Source organism: Salvia splendens, chromosome 10 (genome assembly GCF_004379255.2).
Source record: "Salvia splendens isolate huo1 chromosome 10, SspV2, whole genome shotgun sequence".
Lineage (NCBI taxonomy): Eukaryota > Viridiplantae > Streptophyta > Magnoliopsida > Lamiales > Lamiaceae > Salvia > Salvia splendens.
The window spans coordinates 23,813,519-23,835,784 of record NC_056041.1 but is presented as its reverse complement, the minus strand read 5'-3'; the positions used below and the strand labels follow the sequence as shown (position 1 = coordinate 23,835,784).

General features: G+C 41.3%; 4 protein-coding genes across 4 annotated transcripts; 2 read left to right on the top strand and 2 right to left on the bottom strand.

The window, feature by feature from the left end:
* Positions 1-545: 545 nt before the first annotated feature.
* On the bottom strand, positions 546-1,493 carry LOC121752799. The gene is made up of 2 exons (XM_042147890.1): positions 891-1,493; positions 546-722 (listed from the first exon to the last, which is right to left on the bottom strand). Exons 1-2 carry the CDS (start codon positions 1,491-1,493, stop codon positions 546-548), a joined length of 780 nt encoding a protein of 259 aa, XP_042003824.1.
* Positions 1,494-10,490: 8,997 nt separating this feature from the next.
* LOC121752798 (secreted RxLR effector protein 161-like) lies at positions 10,491-11,036 on the top strand. The gene has a single exon (XM_042147889.1). It carries the CDS (start codon positions 10,491-10,493, stop codon positions 11,034-11,036), a length of 546 nt encoding a protein of 181 aa, XP_042003823.1.
* A 2,000-nt stretch (positions 11,037-13,036) lies between these two features.
* Positions 13,037-15,188, top strand: LOC121752075 (12-oxophytodienoate reductase 3-like). Its single transcript, XM_042146951.1, has 5 exons — positions 13,037-13,236; positions 13,317-13,457; positions 13,525-13,655; positions 14,095-14,277; positions 14,340-15,188. Exons 1-5 carry the CDS (start codon positions 13,172-13,174, stop codon positions 14,981-14,983), a joined length of 1,164 nt encoding a protein of 387 aa, XP_042002885.1. The 5' UTR covers positions 13,037-13,171; the 3' UTR covers positions 14,984-15,188.
* A 73-nt stretch (positions 15,189-15,261) lies between these two features.
* LOC121752074 (pentatricopeptide repeat-containing protein At4g25270, chloroplastic-like) lies at positions 15,262-17,120 on the bottom strand. Its single transcript, XM_042146950.1, has one exon. It carries the CDS (start codon positions 17,040-17,042, stop codon positions 15,489-15,491), a length of 1,554 nt encoding a protein of 517 aa, XP_042002884.1. The 5' UTR covers positions 17,043-17,120; the 3' UTR covers positions 15,262-15,488.
* Positions 17,121-22,266: the final 5,146 nt, after the last annotated feature.

The following is a 22,266-nucleotide window of genomic DNA, read 5'->3' as shown; positions in this document are numbered from 1 at the left end:
AGATGCTTGCAAAGCAGAGATTATGGAGGTTCGTCGGTTCATGGAGATCCCATACAAGATAGCCGGATCTTCGCCCGGGGCTTGAAAAGAAATCTGCCTCTCTTTACAGTAAATCGTTGCGTGGTTCTCGGTAAGCCAATCCATTCCCAAGATTATGTCTACATTCTCCAAAGGAATAACGTGCAAAAGCTGGGCCACGACTCCTAATTCTCCTAACACAAACTCTATGTTCGAGCAAGTTCTCACAATGTCAATCAATCCTCCAACCAGTGAAGATACATTCAAATTCGATTCAAGCATTGCAGTAGGGAGTTCTAAGGCATTCACACATGACATGGAAATAAAAGAATGCGAAGCACCCGTATCAAACAGCACAATAATAGGCAGTTGTTGGAGCTTTCCCATACCTGCCAAATTCTCTTTGCCCTTGCTGGCTTGGGGTTCCTGCCCTTGATTCCCTTTGAGCGCATATGCCCTTGCTTGCTGTGGGGCCACTTGTCGGATTGGTTGAGGCTGCTGTGGTGGTCTCTGTCCTTGCCCATTCTTCACTCCACCTTTGTTGTTGTTTGGGCACTCTCGAGACACGTGCCCGTTTCCACCGCAGGCATAACACCGAATGCCTCCAACTCGGCACTCCCCAACATGATGCTTGGAGCACCCATTACAGTAGGATGTTCTCTGCGGTTTCCCCTCTGATGTGGCACAATTTGGCGCCCATGATTCTGTGGTTACCGAAAAGCGGAGAAACGCCTCTTGTTGTCAAAAGGAGCTCGGTTTCCCTCCCATTTCCTCTTATCTCTAAAGTTCGCTTGTGGTGCAGATGGGGTAGGGTTTGTTGTCCTCTCATTCTTTGGCAGTGCTTCCTCCACATCTAAGGCACAGCCCAATACCTCGGAATAAGGAATTCCCCTGCGACTTGCCACCGCTACCCTTATCTCTGGCCTAAGGCCGGAACGGAACTTCGCGGCCATCTTCTCGTTTGTATCCACCAATTCTGGCGCATAACGAGTCATCTCACATAGGGCGCGGTCGTACTCCGTGACCGTCATACTTCCTTGTTTTAAAGTGTGGAACTCCACTACCTTCGCCCGTCGATAACTCATGGGAACATACTTATTGTAAACTTCTTCCTTAAACTCCTCCCAAGTAAGCGCCTCACGGCGAGCGGGGTCCATAGTTCTCTTCTTCGTTTCCCACCAAAAGTCAGCGGGTCCTGTCAGCTGATACGTCACGCAAGCCAGGCGTTCTCTGTCCGTGCATCCCATAAACTCAAAGACACGCTCAATGTCACGTACCCATGCCTCCGCCTTCGGGGGCTCTCCCAATCCATCGAACTTGGGTGGGTTCTCTTTCCGAAAGGCTTTGATGTACTCCCTTTCGTTTGGTTGGGGTAGAGGTGGTGGTGGAGGCGGGGGCGGATTCCCAACACTTCCTTTTGTCTGTTCCCCCACATTGTTCTCCACACGCGGACCACGTCTACGTCTTGGGGGCATGTTGATCTAAAACACAGGTTAGCACCGTTGTGAGTACATCGTTATTAAAACATCATCGCTTTCATGCCCGCGTACGATACGGTAAAAAAAACACAAGTACTTAAAAGCACGTGAAAAGGGAAACTTCCATAAACAACGTGGGAAAAGAAAGACATAGCATTTGATCGCAAAACAAAAAGGTACTACTTCCATCGTCTTAACAACTTAAGGAAAAAAAAAACAACATCACTCATCTATCTAGTGTTAAGATCCTCTTCCGGGTCTTCTTCCTCTTTCGGGTCCTCTTCCTCTTCTACGTGATACTCGTCAACCATGCGGAGGGCTTCTTCGATATCCATGCTATCTTCCACATAATCATCCTCAAAACCCGGAACCATGTTTTCTTGTGGTACGGCTTCTCTTTCTGCCGTGGGTTTAACCTCGATCACGTCTTTGTCTTCCCATACCGTTTCATCTTTTCCTTCTTGTGTCGCCGGTGGTCGCTCGGAACGTGAGTCAATCAAAGCACACGTTAAGCCTTTAGAAAACCTTTCATGTCGCCAGCCATCATCTGGTTTCTTGGTTCGTACCACGTGAACCGACTGGCTGTTGTTTCCATCCAAGGCTCCCAATTGTCGGGCATCAACTCAAATAGTCTCCTTATGCCACCATAGGCCGTTACATGGTACCCGCAGACATCTCGCCATAGGGTCTCAAAACGGGCAACAACCTCTCTCAAGGCTTTGTCTTCCTCTCTCTCATAGTGGTCGTAATCGTATATCGCTTGTCGCATTCTGGCACTATACTGACTGCTCTTGAGCGCGGTTCGTTTCGTTCGCACCATCTATGTGAAGACGAAAGTTTCTTTTAAAACACCAAAAGTATTATTGTTTGTTCGAAAAAGTTCTTAAGTTTGTCGCGTAGTTTGAAAATTTGTCGTTGTCTTAACGTTTCATATCTTTGCATGCTATCGTGGTAGTATTTTCGCGCATTATACACATTTAGCAACATCACTAAGTTCATGCTCACACGTATTCATACCATATCGATATCACCTTTGTATATACAATACATGTCTTAATTATCATGTCAATCATACTTGTATTCCACGCAATCATGCTATTACAACATCATATTTACGCACATAATGCATGCTTAAATTATCATACCGATCATGCTCATATAATCATTCCATTACAACTCATCCTTATGCATATCATTCATTCACATGCGTAACTTGTCAACGTCATATCATATCATCATACATTTTCATGCATCAATCTTCCATACTTTCAACAATTTAAACATACCTCACTTTCATCGGTTGAGCGTGATGCTTTGGATGTTGAGCCTTCGTGACACTTCTAGTCAAATAAGGGTTCACTAACTTAGACTTAAAGTGAAAGAAGACTCTCGGACCAGAGCGAAAGAACGAGGCTCTGATACCACTCTGTCACGACCGCCCATACAAGGGTACCACAACGCGGCGATCGTGACCGACATGCATGAATAACAATTTAAAAAGAACATCTTGATTAACTTAAAGGAAGAAAACAACTTAGTTTAAAGAGTTTAAAGTTAATTTTTTTTTTTTTGAAAAGACATAAGGTAAAATACTTTTAAAAAGGACAACGGGAAAAATTAGACTTAAGAAATACATCAACTAACTAAAGTAAAACAAACATTTAACTTAAATCTCGAAGAATACCATTTTCAAAAAGACAACGTAAACACTCGTTTAAACCTAACGTCACCATACATGTTCAAACACAACACAGAAAGATTAAGGTCTTAAGACATAATTTAAAACATAGCAGCGGATAAATAAGGTTCAGGGAGAGTCAAGGATCACGCCTATGTATGACGACACAACGTATCATAGGGTCTTTAGCCAGCTCAACATCCACCGCAACATCTCGCTCAACCTACACATAAGAAAAATAATAGGCATGGCTGAGTACTTGTTGTACTCAATGGGCTCATGCCGAAAACATTTTAATAAGTTATGTCATCCATACCAGTGATCTCGAGTTTTAAGTGGTAAGAAAAATATCACGAGAAACACAAAAATTCAAGTCTGGCCAGACAATTTATCTCCCCATTTGTCACATCAATCCATCAATCACATCACAGTGCAACGAAAGTGTGGCCACACTATTCGCCCACGAGACCGGCCGACTTGCAAGGACGGCTCACGATCCCACCAGTGTACACAGCCTGATAGGGTTTACTGCCCTACTCAGACCCGAATTCGTTTCACAACACAACCATATAGCCTAACGGAGTAAACTCATACGAACTAGGCATCAGGCACACAATCTCATAAAAAAACAACATGGCATGACATAACAGTTAAACCACCTTTATATCACCACATAATATTTTTCAGAAAAGTAAAAAGGTTTGAAAAGAAAACCCACCTCGATCGCTTAGCAATTCACAACCCAACTTAGCAACTCTCGATCCTCGAGTTCACGAATACACAACACCCTTGTCAACGACAACATAAGTCAGTCTCACACTTCAACATATTACTATGCATGTCCTATCGTCTCTCTCTCATCGTCTTTCTCAATCCCCCAACCCAACATACGTCAAAAAGGTGTGAAGACACACGTATCGCATTACAACTTGTCACAAGTGCTTACACCATTTAGACACGTTCCTTGGACATACATGCATCATACAATACTTTTAAACTTGAAAATAAGAGTTATTTTAACAAGGCAGAAAACTGGCAGAACTGCGCGACCGTTTTGTAAAAATTACTATAAATTCACCCGACCTCAAAAGAAGCTAAATTTTGGTCACAATATAGAAGACACATTCAAGTTCGTACATGAAAATATTCACACCGAAATCACGTCATTTAGTCAGTCATATCACATATTAAACTCTCTGGTCGGAACATACAATTTCTGACAGTATTGCGCAGTTCATTTGAAAAATTCACCATAATTTCATCCAATGCCCAAAAAGGCTGAAAATTTAACACGACTCAGAAGACACTTCAAATATTTATATAGTTTAAGAATCACATCAATCGGAGGTCATTTGGTCAGTCAAACAGAAAACGAAACGTTCATGGCGAGAACTCGAGTTTCTGGTAAATTTGCGCAGTCAACTTCAAAAATTTATTAAAAATTCATTTTCCGATAAAACAGGCTGAAATTCACACGAGACACAGAAAACACCTTGAAGTTTACTCAGTAAACATTTGATAGCAAAATTCGTTCGTTTGATGGGTCAAATACAGATCATAAGTCACTGGTCGTGCATCACAGATTTCTGGTTCAAGTTCGAAAATAGGGTTTTTAAACTTCCACAACACAACCACCGATTTTTCATGCTGGAAAACACATAATCATGCTTACACGTTCCTCAAACACATATTTGCATACAAACTCATATTATTCACCCAATAAATCGATCCAACTCACATGATTTCAAACAACAACGCCAAAAATAACAAGTTCTTACGAAGCACACTTTCCCTCCCGTTAAAACTTGCGATCTATCGAACCTACACCCTCTACATGCATGTAGGAATCAAGAACATGGTCAAAACGGATAGGATGATAAAAAAGTGAGCAATATACCTTCTTTGACACAAAACGGATCGGTAGAAACGATGAACGAAGCGATCCGTCGGAGACTCTCGAAAATAACTTCAACGGATTGCAAGAACAAGAGTTGGATGGAAGATTTTTGGAGATGGGAGAGTAGAGAGGAGAGCGAAATTTTGAGGTGAATGGGGGCTAGGGTTTGATTATTTGCTATTTATTTGCTAGGTTTAATCCATGGGTAAATTAAATAAATAAATTGTGGGGAATTAAAATATAGGCTAATAAATAAAAATCTCACAATTAAAAGAATAAAATAGGCTTGTGGGAGGTGAGGGAATTTCAAAAATTCCATGTACACAACAAGGGATTTATTTGGTATTTTCTTGTAGAATATATTCATCACTTAGGAAATAAATATAATGAATATAAGGGAACAAATAAATTAAATCTCCAAGTAGGAAATAATAGGGGTGGGGGCCGAAAATTCTTGGGTCATTGCACAAGAATATTATTTAAATCCCCAATTAAATAGAATGGGATTTAAATTTGGTAATTTCTTTATGGAAAAGGCTCCCATAAAATAGGTAACAGTTATTTAAATTCCCACAAGGAAAAATATAAGCATAGGGGCGTGTGATATGGAGGAGAATAGAAGGAAAATATTCACACCCCCAATTAATTAGACATAGGAATTTATTTGAATAAAAAAAAGGATTTCACAAAATAGGAAACAAATAAAATATTCTCCAAAATTAATTGGAGGGTGCCGAAAAATTAGGCTCAAATAGCCAAGGCAAAAATCCCAACTCTCTATTTATTTTGGGTGAAGAAATAAAATATAACATGATTTAATTGGATTATATTCAAAAGAAGAGAGTCAATAAAGCACCAATTAAATCAAATGAAAAATAATCCAATCTCCTATTGGAGATTTTCGAAACTCCCAAGGATAAAAGGATGGAGTTCGAATTTCATGTAGTGTAATTTAAGGTCCATTGGTTTGGATTTAATTTGGAATAATGTCCCAAAACAATTAATTAAATCCACAAAAAGAAGTACTATTTCAATAATTAGGGAGGGCCGAATTTTTCAATGAATTGACTTGAGAAAGAATAAATGCATGATCCTATTAATTATTTCCCCTCATTGGAAAAAAATAAAAACTCAAGCTCATCATTCACATTAACCACGACAAATTATTTCACGCAACTCACTTAATCACATAGAAACAAAAGTTTCATAATTTCCAATAACGTATTAAAAGAGTCACAAAAGTTTGGGATGTTACACGTCTCGTACGATCGAGTAATTCAAGTTCTTTGATTCGATAGTTCTTGAGTTTAACATGCATAATAAATAAACAAAAACACCAAGAACATGCTTCATAATCAAATAACACATGCATACATGAATTTCGCGAAATTTAAATCCAAATAATCAGAGCCAAAGACTGGCTCTGATACCAATTGAAGGGGTTGGCAGCGGAAGCGTGCATAAATTTACCGATCACATAAATTTGATCTATTTAGCAGAAACTCTTATTTATTATTCATAGAGTAATTAAACTCTAACTAGCTAGTTTCCGAATAATAAAACCTTGTTTCGAGCTCCTCTTGTGGATGTTATCAAACGAGACTCTCCTCGCGCACGATTCAACATAATAGCAATCCTAGCACCGCTAGATAATGATCACCACTACCCAATATACCTGAATCGTTGGGTGACGAATAACCCGCACCTTTGGTAAGTCAAAGTAGTAGATACTCAATATCGTATGCTCAGTGCTAACGTACATTGATTAAGAAATTAATTATCAAGACCTCGTCTTTCAGTAGATAGCATAAAGACTCGTCTTGCTGTTAGATCCATTCAGTGCTATACCACACCAACGTCATCTTATTTCAATAAGGCTTAGAAATAATCGGACTGACATTGCAACCTTTCGCGATAGGTAGTCTACGGCTATCTAGGTTGTGAAATTCTTATTTTTCTTTGTTTAGAACTGACCGTGTTACCTTAAATTGGATGACGCCCACAACCGGTCTACTAAAACAAAGACTTAGACTTTGTTACGTTTGATTATACATTTAAATATGCAATAAACAACCATTAAATGTAAAACATAACAACATTATGACAAAAAATAATCTGTTGCATTTATTGGAAAATAACAATTAGAGTTTTACAGTATCCAATCACTCGAAAGGTGATTTATAGTATACAAAACCCTAACAACAAACACTCGAGAGAATACAAGCACTCAAACACTTCCACACACACAAGAGTTCATGGTAATCACAACCGATGAAGACCCTAAGATTGAAAGATGCCTCACAAAGAAAGTGCTCTCTCTTTTCTTGTTGTAACTCATGGGGGATGAGAATCTGATAATGATGCAGCAGTTAATCCCCTTCTTATACTCCACGGTGATGAGCTCTTCAACTTCAAGAATCAGCTTCATAACCGTTTTAACTACCTTTCAAAATACTTCTCATATTTGCAAATGAGTCCTCCGAACTTTGTCTATTCATGAGTTCCACCCATTCACATTTTTAGAAATAAAAGAGGAAATTTCCATGAAGGAGAAGAGCGATGAAGAGGGCAGTCAACTTCAGCTTGCACGCCGATGACAAGGTAGACAACGGTGTAGGTGGCACAAGGGCCGTAGCAGTGACGTGGATGGCTGATCGTCACGAGATGACAGAGACAAAATGAATCGAACAAGGGCTAGACAAGAATGAAGGTTGGACGTGAGCATCCCCGACGAGAGATAGGAACAGATGCGGCTAAATCTGATCGCTCAAGCTGCCTTGAATTCGGCGGAGGAGGCAGCGCTGCGCGCGGCTGTGCGAGAGAATGAGGCAGAGATGAGAAATAGATCCGGTCGAGGTGTGTTTGATTGAGATTTGCGGATTGAGGAGCTCTTGATGAAGATGATGAAATTGGTGATACATGGACATATGCTGATTTGGCATCCAGTCAGTGCTGACTCATTAAATGGTGAAATGGAAAGTGCTAATTGTGTTTTAGCTAGCTAATACTGCTGTTATCGTTTTAATTGTTAGTTAGAATAAATAACCTTCACTTTACATTGTAATCAGATTTTTGGAGATTATCAATAAGATTTCTTCTTCTCCCTCAACTCTTTGTTCTATGGAATGAGTGTATCCAGATTCTTCTATTTCTACTTGGTATCAGTGAACTTTCTACCTTCCGCATTTCCTTCTATTTAATTTTTCGATCAGCTATGAATGGTCGTCGTGGTGGACACAACGCAAATGTTATCATTCCTCCGTTCGAGGATTCCAGTAGCTCTTACTACTTACATCCGAGCGATAATCTTGTTCTTCAGTTGGTTTCTCAGCCTTTAATCTTTTCTAATTACATCAATTGGAGTCTATCGGTGATTACTGCTCTAGTTGCTAAAAATGAGCTCCAATTTGTCAATGGAGTGTTGTTGCGGCCAAAGGAGAGAGATCTTTTTCTTCCAGTTTGGATCCGCTATATTAGTTTGGTTTCATGGATTAGAAACCCTATCTCACCTCAGATCTGCTCCAGCGTTATGTATCTCGATGATGCTTGGGAGATATGGTCACATCTGCGTGAGCATTTATCACAATCGGGGGCGAAGCTAGGATAAAGTCTCAAGAGGGGCAAAAATATATTTAGAGAAAATTTTTAAGAATTTAAGGAGGGGCATTTAGTGAATAAATGGTGCATTATATCTATATTGTAATGAAAGTATAGGTAAATATATGTATGTGGGATAATTTGAGGAGGGGCAAATGCCCCACCCGCCAATACATTAGCTACGCCCCTGATCACAATGCGATTCAACTCACATATATCAGCTTCGCCAGAAACTGATGACGCTTTCTCAAGGGCACGATGATGTGAATACCTATTTTACCAATTTACGGATAGTTTGTGATGAATACAAGTATACTCAACCCGTTTCATGGTGTGTTTGTACCACTTGCAGATGTCACAGTGCGACATTTGTCCATTGTTCCTTTGCCTACTCTGTCTAAGGTCTTCTCTTTGGTGTTGCAAGACGAGAGAGAACGCACAATTGAAGGCAGTGGAGTCTCATCTATACCACCAACTTTGAGTGAACAACCATACTTAACTAATGTTGCATATTCTCCATTCAATAAAGGAAGATTGTGCTATAACTGTTGAAAGACGAATCACACTGTTGATAAGTGCTTCGCTCTCCATGGTTTTCCACCTGGATTCAACAAGGGGATGTTCAAACTTCCTAACTCAAAGGACAATAGTTCCTCTAAATCTGTTAATTCTGTTGATGATTGTTTTCCAGATATGAATTAGAAAGTTGTGCAGAGCTCACCAAGTATGCCTACTTTTGATCAATGTCAGCTGATAGCACTTTTGCAAAGCCAGCTTGCTCCTACCTCATCCATTACCCCTTCAGCCGCACAACATGTACCCTCACCTACTCAATCTCCTCATTCACAGGTACTACTCTTTTCCATCCTCTTATTGCAAGTATATCCACATCTACTCCTGTTTGGCTTCTAGATATAGGAGCCACTCACTATGTCTATTGTAACCCAGCACTTTTAGTTCATCCACTGTTCACAATGCTTCTGTCAAGTTACCAAATGGTGCAACTACATCTATTTCTCACATAGGAACAATTTTTCTGACTCCTTCTATCATCCTCCACTCTGTCTTATATGTTCCATCATTTACTTTCAACCTCATTTCAGTTAGCTCTTTGACAAGTGATCTTTCATGTACTGTCATATTCACTCTTGACTCAATTGAAATTCAGGAAGTTTCTCAGGCCAATGTGATTGGGAGTGGCCGTTTGGCCAATCTATACATACTTTATGTGGATTCAGGACCTAAGATAGCTCAAGGTTCTTTAGCTAATCCCACTTTTATCAGCAATTCTATATATGTTCCTCCATCTCTTAGTGTCAACTCTGTGGTTAATATTGATGTTTGGCACATGAGACTTGGACATTTATCTTACACTAGGTTGAAATCTATGTCTGATACACTTTCATTCATCCATAAAAAACATTACTTGTGTGAAATTTGCCTTTGTTATGCTTCTACTTTGAATAGGGACAGGGACAAATTTTCTCCTAGAGCCTCTTAAGTGTGTTCTTCTGGGGTATCATGCTGGATACAAGGGATATAAAATGCTTGAGATGAATTCCATGCAAGAAATCATCACTAGAAATGTGATCTTTCATGAAGAAGATTTTCCCTTATCTCATCTACCTTATTCTGATTTTCCCTCATCTTCCACATAGATATCTCCACCAACATCTAGACCTGAACCCCAAAACTCTCACACTACAATTCATTCTTAACTCAACATTTCAAGTTTAAAGATTTGGGAACTCCAAAATACTTCATTGGACGTGAGATAGTTAGAACCAAGAAAGGGATTCAAATTTCACAAAGAAAGTACACTATGGATTTGAAAGATACATGTCTCATGGGTTGCAAACCATCATCTGTTCCTATGGATCCCATGAAGGAACTGCAGCTGGACTCAACACCTCCTATGGAAGACTCATCAAAATACAGAAGACTCATTGGGAGACTTTTGTATCTGTGCATCACAAGGCCAGACATCACTTTTGCAGTTCATAAGTTAAGTCAATATGTATCCAAGCCATGTGTTGAGCATTGGCAAGCAACAGAAAAGATTTTGAAGTACCTGAAGGAAACTCCAGCTCATGGATTGTTCTATTCCAGCAGCAACAAACCTACACTGAGCATCTTCTCAGATGCTGATTGGGCAGCACGTCCTGATAAAAGGAAGTCCATGACAGGGTACTGCTTGTTTCTAGGTAATTCTTTGATCTCTTGGAAAGCTAAGAAACAAAATACTATTTCTAGATCATTTCCAGAAGTAGAGTATAAAGCTATGGCTCAGACAACTTGTGAGATGGTGTGGACAATGACTTTGCTTGGTGACTTTGGAGTAAAAACTGAGAAAGTTGTGTTTTTGTAATGTGATAATCAGTCTGCTATTTACATATGCTCTAATCCAGTTTTCCATGAGAGAACTAACCACATAGAGATTGCTTGTCACACAATTAGGGAAAAGTATTTGAATGGAGTCATTAAACCGTTGCATATCAGAAACAATTTGCAGATTGCTGATATTTTTTCTAAGCCTTTAGGGGATACAACCTTCCAAGCTATTTTGGACAAGATGAACTTAAACAGTATTTACAATCCATCTTGAAGGGGCATGATGAAGATGATGAAATTGGTGATACATAGATACATGCTGATTTGGCATTCAGTCAGCGCTGACTCATTAAATGGTGAAAGGGAAAATGCTAATTGTGTTTTAGCTAGCTAATATTGTTGTTATCGTTTTAGTTGTTAGTTAGTATAAATAGTCTTCACTTTACTTTGTAATCAGATTTTTGGAGATTATCAATAAGAGTTCTTCTTCTCCCCCAACTCTTTGTTCTATGGAACGAGTGTATCTAGATACTTCTATTTCTATAGCTTTTGATGAAGAAGGAGCTCGAGAATTGCAGATTGCATCGCCAGAAATTCGTGAAGATTATTTCTTAAATTCATTGCAGATTGAGGAGCTCAACACAAACTGCATATCCAGAAATTCTTTAAAGACTATTTATATAATTTGAAGTTTAATTAAAAAATAGTGTTATTTCACAGTCAAAATCGGTTTCCAAGTCATATTTACGACTGTCCACATTGGACAATTTTACACCGAAGATTTGGTATTCGGGTCGGGTTGGAATATAACAAATGAAACAAAAGTTTGTGGTTTTAAAAATCAATCTTAAAGTTGGTGGAAAAAACTGGAATTCAGATAAAGTTTATGGTTTTTAAGGCCAAAAACCTGATTTAATTTGGTCTATTTTCGTTGTCCAAAAAGATTAAAGTGGGCTCGAAGTAAGCCCAAAGAACAACCCAAATGTCAAGTCCTAAGAACCGAGTCCAAGTCCCAAGGCATGTGGCCTTAACGAGGCTGGAAGGCGATGACGGTTACACGAACGTGGACATTAGCAGCCCATCACTTGTCACATAATTGTTGCAAGTAATAATTTAGTCCCTTAAATACTCTCACATCTCAAGGTAGATGTCACACTTGTGTGATGATACGAGATTTTAGGAAATATTTTGTTTATTAAATGGAGAGGGAAAAAAATATTTTTATACTCCATCCGTCTATAAAAAATAGCCTTATTTATGGACGACACAAATTTTCATGAGAAATTGATAAAGTAAAAGAGTAGAGGAAAAAGTAAGCATAGTAAGAGATATATGGATGAAAAGTAGGTAAAGTGTGGGAGAGATGGAAAAAAATGAGTAAAGCATAAGAGAGAACTTTTCATTTTTAGAAATGATATTATTTTTTGTGTATATCTCAAAATAGAAAAATGAGAAAAAAAATGACATTTTTCATTAGACAAACTAAAAATGAAAGTGTAAAATTACCTTAAACATAAATGAGTACAAGATTAATGAAGAGTTATTTATTTATAAGTGTGAGATTAAATTATCATACATTTTAATTAATCTCATAATTCTATAATGAAATAAAGTTAAATTCAAAATATATTATTCATAAAAAAAGGTTTAAGAGAGAATCAATATACTACTACAATAATTCACTCGTATAAAAATCAATTCTGTATTATTTAATTTCATAAATCTAATATTTGATCACTTGTAAGACTCGATCAGGATTCGGTCAAACTATGTTGGATAGGTTAGATTCCAACGTATACCAATATTGTAAATATGGTATTGTTGTGTATACGAGTACGACTATACCTGTTAACGCAAATGTAATAGAAATAAAATTGAAAAATATATTTTGAGTGTTTTATGAGATGTGTGAACTGGAAATGTTGGGTTGACTAACGGTGGAATCGAGACCCAATTACATCAACTTTAATAATTTGCATGTCAAAATCGTGCGCAAAACTTTCAGCCACTATAAAATGCTAAACAGCAACCCCACTAGTCCCTACCACTACCAAACCTTGATTATTGATCTCCTTTTCCCCTCTCTTCACCCTCCTCAGGCCACCGTCCACCGCCCTCCTTTAAATAGCGACTACAATTAGTTGCAAGTCAGATTCAGCAAAGCAAGCAGCGATGGCGGAAACGAAGGCGTCGCTCTTTTCCCCTTGCAAGATGGGCCAGCACAGTCTCTCCCACAGGTATGTGTTTCTCTAGATCGGATTGTGATAATTGGTTGTTGCTGTGAGAATTGAAATCTGATGAAGAATGTTTTTGTTAGAGTGGTTTTGGCGCCGATGACTCGATGCAGGGCGTTGGGCGCGATGCCGAATTCGGCGCTGGGCGAGTACTACGAGCAGAGAGCGACGGAAGGCGGATTTCTGATCACGGAGGGCACCATGATCTCCCCCTATTCCGCAGGGTAAGATCGTCAATTCAATTATTGGAGAGAGTGATTCATATAATATGTGTGTGATTGCAAACTGCAGGTTCCCTCACGTGCCGGGAATCTTCAACAAGGAGCAAGTGGAGGCGTGGAAGCCCGTGGTGCACAAGGTTCATGCTAAGGGCGCAGTTATCTTCTGCCAGCTCTGGCATGTCGGCCGAGCTTCTCATCCAGGTAAACCAGAGTAGTGATAATCGCCAAACTCCATCTTTTCTACATAGATTTCAAGATTTGACCCTAATTACGTACTCACTATGTTCCATAGTAGCGGAAACGTTTCTTTTAGCCACAAGTTAAGTAAAGGAAAAATAAATTAGGAAATGAAAAAGTACCAAAATAGCAAAATGACTCTACTCCTATGGAATGGAGGGAGTAACAAACATGTCAACACAAACTATGATTTGGACCATTAGATTTCAAGATTTGACGCTGACAGATAACAAAAATGTCGGCACAACGTCAATCGGTTGGCAATGTTGCCGTTGTGTTGACATTTTTTGTTGACGTTATGTATCATATGTTGACATTAAATTTTGAAATCTAACGGTATAGATCATAGTTTGGGGTTTGTACGATATATAGAGTTTGCATTTGATTACGTCTCTGGTAACAGAACTACAGCCTGGTGGTATTGCACCAATCTCTTCAACGGACAAACCAATATCCAAGAGGTGGAGAGTGCTACTTCCAAACGGAAAGTACGAGATTTATCCCACCCCCCGCAAATTGGACACTCACGAGTTGCCTCAGATTGTACACGAATATCGACAGTCTGCGATAAACGCAATTGAAGCAGGTCTGGTCTGGTCTATCGTTTTTATCGAAAATTCTGCATACTAACCTGCATCAAGTGAACAGGATTTGATGGCATTGAGATCCACGGAGCTCACGGTTACCTCCTCGACCAATTTATGAAGGATGGGATCAACGAGCGCACAGATGAGTACGGTGGATCTCTCCAAAACCGCTGCAAACTTATAATCCAGGTTGTTCAAGCTGTTGTTTCTGCTATCGGTGCTGATCGGGTAGGCGTCAGAATATCACCTGCAATCGATCATCTTGATGCTATGGACTCCAATCCACGCACCCTTGGACTAGCTGTCATTGACAGACTCAATAAACTGCAGTCAGACTGCGGTTCCAAGCTTGCCTATTTACACATCACTCAGCCGCGATACACAGCCTACGGTCAGACAGAGTCGGGCAGGCCAGGCAGCGAAGATGAGGAGGCACAGCTCTTGAGAACCTGGCGGAATGCGTATCAAGGAACGTTCATCTGTAGTGGCGGCTTCACCAGGGACCTAGGGATCCAAGCCGTGGCGGAGGGGGATGCTGACTTGGTGGCCTACGGACGCCTCTTCATTTCAAACCCGGATTTGGTTGAGAGACTGAAGGTTAATGCGCCTTTGAACAAATACGTCAGGACTACCTTCTATACCCACGATCCCGTTGTAGGATATACCGACTATCCTTTCCTGCAATCAACCATATCGCGGCTTTGAAGTAATGTCACTACTCTTGGAGCCTGGAGAATCTGTATCAGTTGAGTAGAGGAGAATGTGTGTAATTCACTCTACTTAAACTCAACTATTTGTGTGTGTTTGTGTGTTTGTGTTAGAGGAGAATATGTGTAATACTGTATATTTCAAGTGAACAATTTATGCTTTCTATATAAGAGAACATCTGTGTGTGTTTGTGTCATGTTAATCAGACTCGCAAAAAAATTGAATTTGAAAGTGGAATAGCAGGTGATCAAATTGGGAAGATGAACATGCTAAGCTAATCTGGTAAATTTATTGTAATTTTTATTACCTTTCAATATATTACTGTAACAATAATCTAGAATTCTATTTTATAACACTAGAATAGTTCACTTTTCAACATGCCACTGCCTCTCCATCAATCACTTGCAACAAAAATAGAAGTAATTAACATGCATCCCAGCATCACTTCTTCTGCTCCATTTTATGAAAGCAACTTATCCCAACATAAAATCAAGCACAAAATCTACAGGCCCCTTTCCATCATCACACCTCTTACTCTCTCAGCATCCTCATAACATCCAGCTTTCTGATAAATCTTAATCAGGAGCTGGAAATTATGCTCACCGTCCGGCTCCAACTCAAACAGACGCTCTGCAGCTCTCTCCCCGAGCTCAACGTTACCATGAAGGTAACAACCATACAGCAACGCTCCCCAAACAGTCGGCCCAGCCTCCATCTCCATTCTCTTCTCTATAAACTCATACGCTTCATCAACCAACCCCGCCCTTCCATAAAGATTCACCATGCACGAATAATGCGCCATGCTCGGCCTCATCTCATACCTCTCCACCATCATCCGAAATAACCTCTCTCCATCCCTAACCATTCCTGAGTGAGCACAAGCAGACAACAAGGAGACGAATGTGATGCCATCTGGCGACGAGGCACCACACTCCAACATCCGGTCAAAATACGCTAGGGCTACGGGATCTTTAGAGTGAGCTGAAATGATAGAATTCCACGAAACTACATCCCTCTCCGGCATACACTCAAACAACCATGTCGCTTTCTCCAGGTCATTCTGGTTCACGTAGAAAACCATCAATGAGTTGCACACGGATAAGTTCCATTCCATCCCTCTATGAACAACCCATCCATGAACTTCTCTTCCAATTTTCTCAAGAAGCACGCTTGTCATAACCGCTGACAAAGTGACCCCATCAGGCTCAATTCCCTCGACCACCATCCGACGAAGTAGAGAGAGTGCTTCGATTATCAAACCATGCCTAATATATCCATTTATCATTGAATTCCAAGAAACCAACTCCTTTCCCTTAATTCCATCAAAAACCTTCCTAGCTCTAACAATGTCACCGCATTTCGCATACATATCGACTAGCGCATTCAAAACAAACGCGTTGTTTCCAAAACCCGAGCGAACCACCCAGCGATGAACTTCTTCCCCGATCCGAACCACTCCAACTCCTCCACACGCTTTCAACACCCTCGGAAACGTGTACTGATCGGGCCGGACTCCATCCTCCACCATCTGAAAGAACAACGCCAACGCATCTTCGTATTGGCCCGTCTCAGCATACCCAGAGATAAGCGAATTCCACTGGAAAGCCGAGGAGTTTCGGTCAGACATTCCGTCGAACACCTCGTGGGCTTTCTCGATTTGCCCACTACACGCGTATAACCTCAAAAGCTTCGATGCGATCCCCACATTCTTGCGCAGGAGCTTCTCTGGAATAAGGTTGTGAACTCTTACGCCGTAATCGATCGCTTCCAACTGGAAACAAGACTCCAAAAGGGACGCAAAAATTTGGGGATCGTTTAATTCGATGCCATTTTTGGCGGAGGACTCTAAATCGGTTATGATGTTTTCTAAGGCTTGCTTCTTGGATTGGGGAGGGAGTCTGCGCTGGAGCAAGAGTGGGGTTGGGTGTGATTTGGGGAAAGGGAGAGTTATTGGGGTCTTGTTTCGGTAAATGGGATCGTGTTTCTTGTCTTTCCTCCTCGCGGCGGAGTATGAAGAGGATGTTATCGAACACGGTGGCTTCAGACACAGATTCATGCCCTTTCTACGATGAAGAAAATGGAAGATCTTTTATGTCGGAATAATATCCAGCTGCTATTTAACTGATTTGGTGAAGTTTGAAATCAATAGATTGATTCTTAGAGCGTCCGCTGGGATGATTGATTCTTAGAGCGTCCGCTGGCATCCCAGCGGACGTCGGACCGGCACGCCGAACGTCGGTGCTGGACGTCCGCCATTAGGCATAAACCCGGCGGACGCGGACGTCGCTTGCGGACATCGGAATTATGCGGCTTTTCGACGACGTCCGTCGGGATGGTGCTACGACGGACGTCCCGGCAAATGTCTCGATTTTTAATTAAAAAAAAAACTTTATATATACGGCTCGTTGAACTACATTTCACTCGCACCACTTGTTTTAACGAGTTTATCTCTCTCTCTACTTTTATTTCTTTTGAAGATAAATGAAGCACCACGATAGTTATTCCCCCGTCACAAGCGAGTCACAAACGCCGACTTTTCCGTTAGAGTTAGGGGAAATGCCGGCGGAAGTCAACCGATGTCCGGGATGATGCCCGGAATGGCACCGATGATGCCTCAACCCCAAATGGCGGGGATGATGTTCGGGTACTACAATATGTACCCCCCATTGGTATGCAAGGATGGGTGGGATGATGCCCCAAATGCACGCGCGTGCGGGGAACAAGGGTGGGGCGGGGGCTGAGGAGGAGGGGGAGGAAGCCGACGGGAGAAAGAGGACCATCTGGAGCATAGGGGAGTGCGTCGCGCTGGCGAAGCCCTGGATTAGTGTAGTTGAGGATCCCTACGTCTGGGCTAACAAGCATATCGACATAATGTGGTGGCGCATTAGCCAAAGCTACCTCCAAATCAAACCGCCAGGTGGGAAGCCTCACGCTGGAGAGCAATGCCGGAAACAGTGGGAGCGGCTGAGGAGGCAGCTCAGCCGATTTGGCGGCATCTACCAAAACAACCTCCGCACGACAACCAGCGGCATGCCCGCCGATGATGTGAAGCTTCTCTCTCACCAGCAGTTCCCAGACAGTGAATTGGGTTTCGGGGAATTCAAATATTGGGAGGTCTATCTTGTGGTGCAGACTTCCGCCAAGTTTAGTTCGGGTGTTGAAGCTGGCTGGCCGAAGCGGACGAAGATCAACGCCTTCAGGGAGTACAGCAGCAGTGCCGGTTCCCACGAACTCCCTGACGCCGAGGCAGAGTTCCGACCCCTCAATCGTCTTCCCACCGCCATCGCCCGGTTGGGCAAAAGACCGCGATACGGATGGCTAGGGGAAGTGCCAGCGGGTCCCCCGAGGTCCAATCGGCAGCTCCTTCCCAGATCGATCCCGAGCTCCCATCACTCGGCCGCATACAGCAGCATGAGACCCTGATACACGCCATGGAGAAGTGGTATGCAGCGACTAACCCCTTATACAAGTTGATGCTGAAGGATGTCATCGACAGTATGCGGCGTGATTTGGGGATGTCATCCCTGCCCGTGAGTGACGCCGGGACCGGCCACGGGCACGACGGGACTGGCGGCGGGGACGATAAGGAGTGAGACGGGGGCCGCATTTATCGAAGCTTGAGGTTATTTTTTTAATTATGTATTTTTTTAATAATTATGTATGATTTTTGTTTTAAATAAAGTTGTTGCATTTTCTCCGTATTCGTGTCGAAATTTTAATTTCGTAAATCGTTTAATTCAGTAAATTGTTTAATTTGGTGAATTTGTGAATTTTTATTATTGTGGATGTCAGTCGGGATGTCCTTGGGGAGGTCCGCCATTGTGCAGTGGGATGTCCTTATGACGTGGCAGGAGGTGTTTTTGGGAAGTCCGTCGGGACATCCGTCCCACTCTGGATGCTCTTACAAGAAAGCGAAACGAATATAATTGAATCTTTTGAATAGAAATTAATTAATTGTTAATCATTTTATTATAAATTATAAGTGACTCTATTGAATATAAACTAACTAAGCAAAATTTCAATTATTTTTGTATATGCATGAGTGTAAAATGGCTTGTGCTTCTTTCTTCCATAATTGGATATGTATCTGCTAGTAAGAGAAATGGCTTGTGCTATGTCTGGCCGAGTGCTAATAATTGCATACATGGCACTCCCAATTATGTTTGCAAAAAGGATATTCTGCATCTCTTTCTTCTCTTCCTCAGACTTTGGCACTTGTTCCACTGTCAATTTGTAGTGTTGTCTCATTGGCACTGAGACCTCTTTTACATTATTCATCTTGAATTTGCTGATCAACTTTGACACATAATCTGCCTGAGTTAACCAAATTTGCCTGCTTTATCTGTCCCTTATTATAGGCATGCCAAGAATTCTCCTTGTTGGTCCCAGATCTTTCATTTCAAAAACAGATTGAAGATCATCTTTTACTCTCTGAATCTCCTCTAGATCAGCCCCAGCCAATAACATGTCATCTACATACAAGAGTAGATAAGCAACCATAGCTCCACCTGCTTCCTTTATGTAAACACATTCATCATAAGCTGGCCTCAGAAAACCACTACTGACCATATGAGCATTGAACTTCATATGCCACTAACGGCTAGCTTGCTTCAAGCCATAGAGGCTTCTCTTTAACAGACAAACCTTCTCTTTAACAGACAAACCTTTTCTTTAAGTCACCATGCAAGAAGGCTGTCTTGACATCTAGTTGCTCAAGTTCCCAGTCCTTTCTTGCTACAATTTCCAATAAAATCCTTATGGATGTATGCTTCACCACAGGGGAAAACACTTCATCATAATCAATGCCATGTTCCTGTGTGAAACATCTAACCACTATCCTGGCTTTGTATCTTACTTTATCTCCTTCAGCAGCCTCTATCTTCTTCTTGAAGACCCACTTACAGCTTATCACCCTCCTTCCATCTGGCCTCTCCACCAACACCCATGTACCATTTTCATAATTGAGGACAAGTATGGATTAAGTGTGAGCAGTTTGATAAGGCTAATTTCATGCATTGATTTAGGGGTTAAATTCACAGGTTTGTGGGGTCTAACACATGTTTTAAGCCAGGTATGTAGAAGGTTTTCGCCAGATCCAGGAAAAGAGAAGGACATTTGCATGGTCCAAGGAACTGGCGGATAAGTGAGCAATTTGAAGAAAAATTGCAAGACGGAGGAAATCAAGATGCTGAAGGGTAGAATGGAGATTTCTACGAAGGCTTCTAGAAGATTATGTCCGCACCTATATAAGTGAGAAAGCATGCAATCTGGAGGATCGGCTGGGTGGAGACCTCATTAACAGATCGTAGCTCATAGCTCACTCACTTCTACACACTTGGGTATTCATGAGGGAATCGTAGGGTAGTTTTGGGTTATAGTTTGCTAGACAGTAGTTGGGTAACACCGTCCTCAAGGAGGGCGAAAATACAATTTAAACGCTTTCATTTTTAGTTTCCTGTCATGGATTTCGCCGAGCTTCGCCGTTCGAAGTTCGGCCCTGTTTGCGGTTGAATTGCTTTTGGTTATTAAATTCTGTTTTCCGTAATTTCTCTGCTTATGCCGATTTCGATTATGGATGTTTATTATTCTGAGTTTGTTGTGATTGCTGAGTTTGGGTGAAATCGTTGGAATCTGGTGTTGATCGGAGTAGATCTTGTTGAATCGGGAACTATGGAGCTGATTTTGGTTGTTGGGTTCGGACTGCTTGGATCCGGAGTGGATTGAGCATCTGACGTTGGATCTGAAACAGAGTGATCGAGATTTATGCCTAGCTTTCGTGCTTTCATTTCATTCCGTCTAGTATTTGTAGATCTGTTTTATTTCCGGTTGTTTGCAAGTTTCCAACGTCCGAATTTCTATATTTTGTTTGAATCTAGATATGTGCTCTGTTTTCTTCATGTTCGAGTTTGATTCAGCTCCTAAGATACATGTCGTTGTTAGTTAAATGCTTTGTTAGTTAGTTGCAGCTTTAATTTCGTACGTTCTGTTTCTGAAATATGGTCCCCACTGTTTACCTGCTTTCTGTTTAGAGATATTAGGAAGTCGTTTGCTCGGTTTAGTAAGCTAGTTAGTTATTTTGTTGCCACAAGGTTGTTCGATGTCAGCATGATGTTTACAGTTTCCTAGGTCTAGAGGTTAATTTCATGCCTAAGTCTAGTGGTAGTTAAACCTCAACCTAAATTTTTGTGGCAGCAGCCGTTTTCTAATCCAAAGTTCCTTAGATGCTCTCCTACGTATCCATCTTCGTGGGATCGACCCCTACTTCTCTACACTAGTCTATAGTATAACGGGTTGAGGGATATTTGAATGCGAGAAATGTGTGTCCAACGACTGAGCCTTCTATATTCTCTTGAGTTCCTAGACCAAGTGATCTAGTGGATTCATTGGATTTAGTGGCTCGACCTAGAACAATAGAACACGAACACATGTCTATCAGCTTTCGTGCGCTTCAAATGCCGCCGTTGCCGGGGATGGATGGCGTAATTTGTGATTGTGTTTAGAGGATTTTGGCGTACATTGTTTTGATTTTTCTTTCTTTTCCTTTATTTTCAGTTTATGAGCAGAGGCTCACTGTTTGGACATAGTAACTCATCTGGGTGGAAGAACGATCAGTTTATTTGGCAGGTCAAGGACACAGCATCTACGGTTACCACCAGATCGGGATTATCTACGGGAGATCTGTTTCCGTTTGGTTCGAAAAGTGAAGAGGATTGGAACTCGTCAGGAAGGGAGGATCCTAAATCGTCTTCAGAAACAAGTACAAAAGAGGAAGAAATAGGGGACATGGCAAACATAGTCGATCCAGATTCGGAAATCGGTTCGCTCACTGCCCATCTAGATGGAGAGCCAACTCAAGCCATAGTGATGAATCCGCGACAGAGGTCCATTGAGATAAAGACGAACGTGCTCGGTATCCTACCCACATTCTCTGGACGTAGGAATGAGTGTCCGCACGAGTTCTTGAACGAATTCAGCAAATTGTGTAACATTCAAAAGAGGCCAAATGATGCAACAGAGGAGGACTATCGCCTGCATGCGGTTCCTTTTGCCTTGAAGGGGGAAGCCAACACGTGGTTATTAAGGTTACCCCCGGGTTCTATCCGCACATGGATGGATTTCAAACTGGAGTTCCTTGATTACTTTTTCCCTTCCAACAAAACAAATGCTCTGAAGAAAGAAATAGTGGAGTGCAAGCAGGACTACGACGAGTCGTTGAGTCAATATTGATTGAGGTTCAAAGGGTTGTTGGATGCGTGCCCAAATCACAGGATGATAGAGGC

Excerpts from the sequence above, each read along its gene's own strand:
- LOC121752799 (XM_042147890.1), bottom strand. The coding sequence starts at position 1,493 with ATGCCCCCAAGACGTAGACGTGGTCCGCGTGTGGAGAACAATGTGGGG. Across the intron at positions 723-890 it reads GGGGAATTCCTTATTCCGAG|AATCATGGGCGCCAAATTGT; the intron begins GTATTGGGCTGT and ends CGGTAACCACAG.
- LOC121752798 (XM_042147889.1), top strand. The coding sequence starts at position 10,491 with ATGGATTTGAAAGATACATGTCTCATGGGTTGCAAACCATCATCTGTT.
- LOC121752075 (XM_042146951.1), top strand. The coding sequence starts at position 13,172 with ATGGCGGAAACGAAGGCGTCGCTCTTTTCCCCTTGCAAGATGGGCCAG. Across the intron at positions 13,458-13,524 it reads ATCTCCCCCTATTCCGCAGG|GTTCCCTCACGTGCCGGGAA; the intron begins GTAAGATCGTCA and ends TGCAAACTGCAG. Across the intron at positions 14,278-14,339 it reads GATAAACGCAATTGAAGCAG|GATTTGATGGCATTGAGATC; the intron begins GTCTGGTCTGGT and ends TCAAGTGAACAG.
- LOC121752074 (XM_042146950.1), bottom strand. The coding sequence starts at position 17,042 with ATGAATCTGTGTCTGAAGCCACCGTGTTCGATAACATCCTCTTCATAC.